Source organism: Magallana gigas, chromosome 9, assembly GCF_963853765.1.
Source record: "Magallana gigas chromosome 9, xbMagGiga1.1, whole genome shotgun sequence".
Taxonomy (NCBI): Eukaryota; Metazoa; Mollusca; class Bivalvia; order Ostreida; family Ostreidae; genus Magallana; species Magallana gigas.
The window spans coordinates 38,023,835-38,034,264 of record NC_088861.1 but is presented as its reverse complement, the minus strand read 5'-3'; the positions used below and the strand labels follow the sequence as shown (position 1 = coordinate 38,034,264).

Genomic DNA, 10,430 nt, shown 5'->3' with positions numbered 1-10,430 from the left:
TCATAGTTGCTGAGCGCAGACATAATTGGTCACGTGACGCACCCGCCATTACAACCGTGAAACCGTGAAGATGTATCAATGCGGAGGTGGTGAATCGTGTGCGGTTTTTCGCTGCACTAACAACAGAAAAAAGTTATACATATGGAAGCAATCTATTTGTCAAGAGCACGAAAGTATTTTTCACAAAGATTGCCCTTGTGTCGTCCCGTTCAGCCTACATAAAATACCTAAAGAGGAGAACGAGAGACTGAAATATGGCAGCGGGCATTACATCGGAATGATCTGCCGAAGAATGTATTCGTGTGTTCCACCCATTTCATTGACGGACGACCAACAGCAAGAAATCCAACACCTACTTTGAATTTAGGTTAGTGCAAAATGCCCCTGCATCACTGTAGAACGGGTGTATGTAGAAAAAATTCGGGATGACAGTACGGTCTGCCATCCCGAATATTTATGAATGAAAACATCAACTGAAATGTTACAGTGAATGTACATGAGACTTTTAAGGTGCTATTTAAATAAGTTTACACTTAAAATGTGTGAAATAGGTTTGAATAATCTGAAGTATGTATATTCTTAGCTTGACGTATATTCAAACAATTGTCAAACTGTTTGTTGTATAGTTATCTGGTTATGAATAAGACATTACTCATTACTATTTTCACCTTCTATGCTTTTGTATAAATAGTACAGTGATATTTCAAACAATATTTAGTAGCTTTACCAATAAGCAATACTAATTAAAGTCATCATATGACAATTTAATCTATATTAGTACATGTATATAAAACATATGAATGTATTTATTTTGAATTTAGTATTATTTTTAAAAATGCATTGTAGGGTATGAAGCTCCCATCAAAGTTGGGCGTCGACTTTTAAAGAGAAAGTCTGTCACTGAAGAGAAATTACAGACAAAGGGGACACACGGGTATGTTTATGTATTATTGATTTAATCAAATGAAAGGGGCATAACTGAAGTACTGAAAGCTGGGCTCATTTGATGTGTCTTAAGCTTAATGCATATGATGCAGAAAAAACTGACAAAATTTATTTCTATTTCTCTCTCTCTCATGCTTCTAATGTCAGCAAACCGTCAGAGAGCAGCATAATTTTGTAAGCTGCTATAATTAACAAAAAAATGTTCAGTATGTAGAAAAAAATCAACAGCGCATTCAATTTTGAAATAAGCTTTGTAAAATCAACCCCCCGTTTCTTCAATGTGCAGCTGAATATTAATGCATCTGAAAGTAGTTCATGGAAATTCATATGCAATGTATGTGTTCAAAATGCATAGTCTTGTTCTTAAAACACATAAGATAAGAAAAAAAGCCAATAATACTTTCCTTGCTAAATATATTAGAAAGAAAAAAAAACAATGGACAAAACACAGGTCTCCATAACTATTTGGTAAAGCAGAAGCATTTACTTTGAGGCTGTTCAGGTTTTTATTGTGTTATTTATAGTAACATTGGTGATTTGCCTGCCTGCAGTGAGGGCTCTGCTTTAATCAGCAAAGCTTGGCTAAAAAATCACATGATACTTGGGATTTCCAGTAGTACTTTTAAGTGTTAAAGGAGAAGACTTCAGTCACAATGAACAAATATATTATTGTTCTATGTAGAATTTTTTGCTTATGTTTGACAATTATGGTTTGGTATACTTCTGTTATAGGTTTGAACCCACACTAAAACAACAAAAGCTGGTTTCTGAAGATGAAGTTGAAACTGTCAACACTAATCAGTTCACCATTAAACCAAAGACAACATCATTTTTCACTCAAACGGACATGACCGAAAGCATATCAACAGGCACCCAGTGGATAGATCCCACACTGCATGAGCATGAATATGCAAGGCCCTGTGTCTCAGGATCTAGAGATGCAGGAACACAGACGAGACCCAGTGAGACTGAAGACAAAGGAGTAAACTGCAGCACTCTTCATATTCGCTTAACCTCTGCTGACATAACATCCGACTCCTTATCCTTGCTGTACACAGGACTGCCTTTGAAAACTTTTAGATCTGTTTTGAGTGTTATGCAAAATATGGATGACCCACTTAAATTTACCATGCCTGTTTCAGATCAAGTTTTTTTGGTTCTTATGAAATTAAGGCTAAATCTACTGTTTGGGGATATTGCCAACAGATTTGGGATATCAGAGTCTCATGCATGCACCATTTTCAATCAAAGACTCTCTTTTATGGCTTTAAAACTGAAAAACTTAATAGTTTGGCTTCCCCGTGAAACAATCCGAGCAACTTTGCCGAAGTCTTTTCGTGAAAACTATCCAAAGACTACAGTCATCATTGATTGTGCCGAGACTTTCATTCAACGAGCTAAAAACTTGAAAACAAGAGGTGAAACCTACAGTCATTACAAGTCCCACAATACAGGAAAGTATTTGGTTGGTATTGCACCACATGGACAAATTATGTTTATCTCAAAGGGTTTTGGAGGACGTTCTAGTGATAAAGCTATTGTAGAAGAATCTGGCATTTTAAACTATCTTCTTCCTGGAGATGAAATTATGGCCGATCGAGGCTTCACCATTGGTGACCTTCTATTCCCTCTCAAAGTGAAACTTAACATTCCAGCTTTTACCAAAGGTAAAGACCAACTTTCAGAAGAGGATGTAACAGAAACGCGAAGAATTGCCACCGTACGGATTCACGTGGAAAGGGCTATACGACGTTTAAAGGTGTTCCGCATACTAAGTCAGGTAGTTCCAGTTACCTCTGCAAAGAAACTCAGTGACTACTTGATTGTTTGTGCTGCATTGGTAAATCTGCAATCTGATCTTATTAAAGATGATGATGATGAGTGACAGATGATATTTGAAAGTTTCAGTGATGTAACAGTAAATGATGCATGATAATATTTGAAGGTTTCACTGATGTAAATGACACAAAGTTGAAACATGAATGATAAATTTGTATTAGGTTTTATATACCAGTCTAATTAAGGTCCAGTTCACGATTCCTTGAGTATATCTTCTCATAGTATGACAAATGCTAAATAATGTATTTTAGGCACAGCCAATGCCAGATCTTGAATTGAGACTATTGTAATAAGTCTTTATTAATATGATGTGAATTAAATTCTTCATCAAAAATATTTTTTTAAACATGTAATTGGGTTTAATTGAAGATAAGAGGATGTTGTGTGATAATGAACTTATTTTGAATACTCTTCATGTTCAGGAATAAATAATTAACACATATTGAAAAATAGTTGACTGTATAATTTCAGCATTAAGTCTGACATCAAAAACTTCATTCAACTACATGTACATGTGTATACACATGTGTGCATCAGTTAGAAAATTTAACATATTTTTTACTAATTTTAAATCTGCCACATTCAAAGTCATCAACTACTCTTGGTAAAAGTTTGTTGAAGTAAAAACAACATAGTCTTGAAATAGCTGCTTCACAAAACTGTTGGTCATATTGTACATCAATGACCTTGTATTCATTAGTTGTCCATATAACAAGTTTGCACAGCTGCATCTGTGTTACATGCAAAGTTAACTGCATTTGAAGGTAATAGCCCCTTGAACTGTTATGCTTAACATATAATGTACCATTTTGCAAGGATTTCACAACATCATATTTACCAATTGTAAATAAGCTATCGAGTGTTTGATCATTCTTAAGTATTGGACATTTAATTTCCAAAAGACATTTTGAACCATCAGCATTGGTTACTATTCCATCTGGGGAAACACTTAGCCAGGGCTCTTCAAAGGAAACTATGGTCCCTGTATCTTCTATGTGCCATCCAGATGAACGCAATTGTTGTTTTGCAAGAATTTCACCTTCTTGTCCATGTCTAGTAAATTTGTTTCCTGTGAAGGAAGGGTACATATGTTCTCTTAAGAAGTTATCACTATTTGTAGTGTCACGAACGGGAACCTTGTGAGCACTACTGCCAGTTATTCTTATTTTTCTACTGTTGTGCCACAATTCAGATTCACTTTGTGAAATTGTTGCCATCGATAACGATTGAATTTGGGCATCATTAAGTTTTATGTACCTGTTATAAAACGCACAACACTTTTCACAAGATAGTTCACCTGTATGCTCAGTATGAGGCTCGGATGAAGGTTCGAAAAGAGATTTGTTTATATTTGCGTGCATAGATTTACTTAAAAGTGAATTTTCTAAAAGAAATAATTCTTTAAGTTCTGAGTTTTCTACAAAATATTTAAAAGATTGATGTGATACAAACATTGGGAAGATAGATTTTGTATTTTGTGGTTTTTCAGCATTGTTGTTAACCTCACTGCCATATTTAGGTTTTTTAAAGTCCATCTCTTCAAGAACACCTGGTTCAAGGTTTCTTGTCGCACCCTTATTCCACTGCATCTGCTCATCTGTACAAGATTTTCCCGTAAAACCTAACCTTACAGCATGCTCAATTTTCCACAAAAGTGCGCCTACATGACTGCACGTTTTACTGTTCCCAGCCATACATGAACATCCCCCGTTTAGAATTGTGCCGATCATATCACAGAATACCCATGCGTTGTGAAACTCTGAATTTATTTTTTGTGACGGGCGCACTTCAGATTTCAGAATAACTGTATTGTGAATAACAAAATGAAGAATTTTCCCGACAGAACCGCTTTTAAAATAATTGTAACTGTCCAATGATTTGTAATTTTTCATTTTTTCGCCGTCACATGCTCTACTTAAAATCAAATAATTGTAGATATCGCCATATTCTACTTGTGGCCACTCACGAATGTCATCCTTCCATTCACCGGTTTTGACGTCTTTTGGGGAAGAAATCATTCGATCAGTATCTTTTTTGCATTGACTCTTATCCATGATTTACATAAACGAAAAATATAATACAGTTTCATATAACAAAACTTTGCTAGCAAGAATTTTATGTTACCGGGGAATGGTTGCTACCGCGTTTGTTTATCCAGCGTCACGGTTACAATGGCGGCTGTTTTCCGCGACACCTATCGGGATGAAATTTTACTAAGGGAAATAACTGAAAAAAGTCGTCTATAGAGTTGCAGAATTGTTCCCCGGATCCACGCGCCGATAGTCTTACGTGTAGTTGTTTGTGTACATATCTACAGACAATTTTTTTTTTGTTTGTTAGAGATTAGGAAAAATCATTGAACTAACAAAGTAGAAGTAAGATATATTCAGACCATACACACGACGGGTTGTGATGAGTTACCAAACAGGTGTTCGCGGAAAGGTGTGAATAACGGCATCTCGAGTACACCTGCTCAGACGTCCAAATATACACAAAGTTAGTTGTAAATTCCAATGACACCTAACAAGACAGACAATAACACCTGTTGTGTATAGAACCCAAGATGAAAGACAATGCTGGGTATCTGATCAGCTTCCGTATATCGCACGAGTGATTTTTTTCATGTGAAATCACGAGGCCATTACCAGCTATTCGGAGATAAAGTTGAAAAATATTTTATGAAATGCGGGTATATTTTTAATACATGTACAATGCTTGAATATAATTTAACAAGAGTTTGTTCATGTATTTATTTATAATCTATAATATAAAAGTGATTTTTTGTTTACTTATTGCTACATAAATAGCTGAAGTCCAAATTATTCGAGTCACCGGTAATATGGGGTTGTTATTTACCACAGCACATCAACAGCACATGTTTTTAGAAAAACATGATCTGAAATGTTTTCATTTCTCATTTTTAATTGTTTAAAGTAAGGCTGTAAATTAATTGATAAATCAGAAAGTGTTTACAGATAACAGAAATAAGACGTTTAAGCTCCCGACATTTTAATAGGATCGTCAGTTACAACATCACGTGTGTTTAGAAAAAAAACAAGATGAATTAAATTGATTTGAATTTTGATTATATATTAATTGATTATTAAATATTTTTGGTGAATTTATTTCCATTTATTTAAGAACAAATGAATTAAAAGGTACCCATTTACGTCGAGTTTTCAGATCACAAAAAATTAACTTCACGTTGACAGCCTCGACAATTTTCTGGGTCCGTGCAACTAAAGTCGACATTCTTTTTTTTTTAATGTGAAAAGGATATATATGTTTCAACCCTTGTTTAGCCATAATTTCTTTATTTCTAAACATACGCTATTTCTATCAACGTCTCAGGTAACGATATCCACGGAGTAACACAGTGGCCACGGAGTTACACAGGCGGCCACGGTGCGACACGGTGCTTTTTCTTGAATTTTCCAATACACATACACGGTGTCACACCGTGTGCACGGTGCGACACAGACCGTTTTCCACCGTGTTTTTTACACGGTGGGTGTCGGGATACTCGTGAGCTGTACTGTATATATACATATGTAAACCCCCCCCCCCCCATTTTGTCTTATTCTATCCTCGTGGGTAATGATTTTCACAAATTTGAATCCACACTACCTAACGATGCTTCTACATATATAACTTGATGCTTTCCCGTGGTTCTTGGGTGGAAGACCATTTTCAATAATTCTTTATTATCCTACTTTGTAAAAGTGGTTGGTCCTATATGTTCAAAGCGTTGAATTCCTTTTGCTTAAGGATGCTTTGTGCTAAGTTTGGTTGAAAATGGTTTAGTGGTATAAGAGGACATGTTGAAAAGTGTACAACAGGCAGACGGGCAAACAGACGGACAACAGATAAACTGTGGTAGAAAATGAAAGCTCATATGAGCTTTCAGCTCAGGCGATCTTATAAACTGACGTCATGATTTTTTTAACTTAATTTTAACAGTTCCATGAATGAATTAGTTAATAATAAGTTCAATATCGATTATGAAGTTAACATGTACCTTTTGTCTTATTCTCTCCAAATCTTCAAGCTCATTCAGCATTTTTACACAACTGTTTTTGTTTTCCTCAACACTTTCCTCTGCACACTTTAGCTTCATTATGATTATTCTTTCGCTCTCATCTAAAAATTCCTTTAAAAATCTAAATGAAATATATTTAAATTTAAAAATAAACCTTATTTTTTAACATGAATTTGCGTTGTGTATATCAATGGATTGAAGTAATATTATACATAATAAAAAAGCCCTATAATGAGATCACGTGTGAAAGAGAAATCTTAATTTTTTCCATACATTGATTTCATTTGTTTTTCACTAGAACAGGCATGCCTTAATTATAAGAAAATCAACAACAAATATAGGGATGAAAACTAACCTCGCATAATGACATGCAAAATAGATAATGACACAGATCCCGACTATTACGCAAATAATAAACAGTTTTGGCTATTGGTTATGACAATGGTTGGTGGGTTTGGTAGAGGTTAGATAGCAAATGGTCTACGATCCACTTTTTTCTTCTACAACCAAGGGTTTGCGATCCACTCCGCTCCTCTACAACCCTTAGCAGATTTAGTCAATGTTTTCAGAGCTCGTACAGCGCTGCCTAACGATTTGGTAAAGTTAACTTCCCCTTTTGATTGTCCAATAAAAGCACCTTTTACATTGGTAACATCGATAACAGATTAATCAAAGTACTGACGAAAGTGGATTTCATCTATTTTTATCTATTTTCAAAAATAAACGATGTTATTTTTGCATGGCAGGTAGTTTTATATGTGTATTTGAATAACGCATATTTTTATAATATGAATTCTCGAATTTTTCCAACATGAATTTCGAGAAACCCTCATATGAATCAAATTAAAAAAAAGATTCCATCAAACTATATATCCACTGGTGTTAAGCCGATATGCGTACCATTTGGTACGCATATCATAAGATGGCGATGACCTCTGCAGGTTCGTAAGTTTACACAACTCTTTTTATTTATTCACATCGTATTTCAGCGGGTAAAACATAGTAGTTTGAAGAGCTATTGAGTCTTCACATGTAGCAACCTATAAAATAAACCAAAACTGCATATTAATTGATATTTTCTTCATTAATGAAAATCTCGATGATATGCGTACCTACAAAAACAGATATACGTACCATTAAACAAAAAAGAATTTCTGGATATGCGTACCATCGTTAAGATATACGTACCACTAATATACAAATTGATTTTTTTTCAGATGAGAACTACATATGTTATGCTCTCTCCTGTGGGTTTAGTTCATCAGATCGGAATGAAGTACTTAATCCAGGCACGTAGCATCGGGGGGGGGGGGGGGGGGGGGGGGGGCAGCCCCCCCCCCCACTTTTTCTCGCAGCAACTAATTTTTATTAAAATTTACATATAAAAAATTGAATTATCATGGAGTTGGCCCCCTCACTTTTTTTGGAGGATGTAAAAAATTGATATGAAAATAAGGAAATTAGGATTGAAATTGAAGTTATATACTACGCCAGCCCCCCCCCCCCCCCCCCCCCGATTAGGATTTTGAAGATTTTGAGAAAGTCTTATTTGCCATTTTTTTATTTTTTTTTCTTTGCTTGTCAACATTTTTTTGGATGAGTCTGCCCCCCCCCCCCCCACTTTCAAAAACGATGCTACGTGCCTGTAATCATACATTGAATTGTCAATGGACACAGAAAAATGAGAAATTTAGCATAAGACAAAAATTGTTTGATGAAAGGGTAGGAATATAAGTGTACCGAAGCATACATTTTGGTATCTTGGTTAGTGACATAATATCCAAAATTAAACATGGATTGAAATGTTATATAAATATCCAAGCTAGAAATCTTTCTTCCAAAAGATCATCGGAGGAAAAACACCATGAAATTGATAAAACTACAGAAAACAATTTTTTTTCTGAGGGTTGTCAAACAGATATGCATGAGCTTTATGAACTCATATCAGAACTATCCCTATTTTGCAAGAAAACAACATCATTGAAGATTTTATCGCAGTTGTTAAGTACCTTTGTTCTGGCCAACTTATTGACAACATAACGCTGAACTTGTTATTTGATGTTGCTAATTTTTTTTCAAACCCCACAGCGTCTGCAATGCGGTATTCCGAAAAATCAATGGCATTTTGGTTGACAGTTAAAAACTTTTCAAAGGAATAGGAGTAAATTTTTTTCGTGGGTATAAAGGCGAGGGACTGGGAAATGTTAGAATAAGCACATCAGAATGTAAAATGTACTTTGCCGTTCCATCTGATCCTGTTTTGTCGAAAGCAGCAGCCCCTTACAGAGACGACATCACAGAACCAGGAATTTTGACCTTAACCCTTGATGCATTTGCAAAAACACATCAGTCAAAGGAAGTTAAATTGTCTATTGATCCACTAACTGTTTAAAACCAAAAAATTCCATATTAACGTCATAAAATAATACTGCTGAACTTCAATTGATATTTATTTTTTTTTTTAAAAAGGAATTGTATTTTCATAATTTATTTAACTGTATTTCGCCAAAAAAAATTATAACAACTTGTTAAATGAAAACTATTAATGGAAAAAAAATATTTAAGAAAGAAATACGGGTGATTTAGATTACCTGATATATAATGATCAGATTAATAAAATCTCACTTTAAGTCTAAATTCAACATTCAAGTCCGAATGATACAGATATTAAGAGTCCTTTGATTTCTTTCTCAAAAAATAATTTATATTCAAATTTTGAAAAATGAGTTTGTTTATAAATATAACATTAGAAATACGAACGAATGAAACAATAAACAAATAAAAGAATACTTTGTTCAGAATTTTACCATTTAATGATGAATTCTGTTCAAATGATAAAGCATGAAACAATTACTACTCGGCGTATTAACAACTGACATTAAATAGATAGGATAATTTCTTGACAACTATTTGAATATTATCTACTTACATGAGATTCATCCATATCGTTTCTGAATTCTCTGAAAAAAAGTATTGCCAGAATCAAGGTTCAGTATTAAGCGTATACCAAAACCGATTGAACCGACCGACCGAAAACAAGAGATCAATTAGTATGATATATTGAAAATCTGAATGTTTATTCCCCGCTACTATAAAGTAATAATATATGTCCAAGTTCTCAACATAATGACGCTCTGGGGATAACGATAATAAAACAATGCAATACAAATGCATTCAACGTCTCAAAACCGCACAGTTCAAAGAAAATAAGAAAACACAATATATAATAGGAAAGTAGCTGGTACCCATATCATCAAAATATGGTACGTATATCCAAAAACATAAACATGCCGTAGGTACGCATATCATCGGGATTTTCATTAATGAAGAAAATATTAATTAATATGCAGTTTTGGTTTATTTTACAAGTTGCTACATGTGAAGACTCGGTAGCCCTTCAGACACTTATGTTTTACCCGCTGTAATACGATGTGAATAAATAAAATGAGTTGTGTAAACTTACGAGCCTGCAGAGGTCGTCGCCATCTTATGATATGCGTACCAAATGGTACGCATATCGGCTTAACACCAGTGATATCTTTAATTGAAGTGTTCTGGGAAATTGTATGGATTTAAGCAATATTGAACTCTTGTCTCGTTCAACCTG

The 10,430-nt window shown here is 34.5% G+C and overlaps 1 protein-coding gene across 1 annotated transcript; it reads left to right on the top strand.

Annotated features, from left to right (window-relative positions):
* LOC117682498 (uncharacterized) lies at positions 1–5,023 on the top strand. Its single transcript, XM_066071648.1, has 3 exons — positions 1–367; positions 847–934; positions 1,678–5,023. Exon 3 carries the CDS (start codon positions 1,793–1,795, stop codon positions 2,828–2,830), a length of 1,038 nt encoding a protein of 345 aa, XP_065927720.1. The 5' UTR covers positions 1–367; positions 847–934; positions 1,678–1,792; the 3' UTR covers positions 2,831–5,023.
* Positions 5,024–10,430: the final 5,407 nt, after the last annotated feature.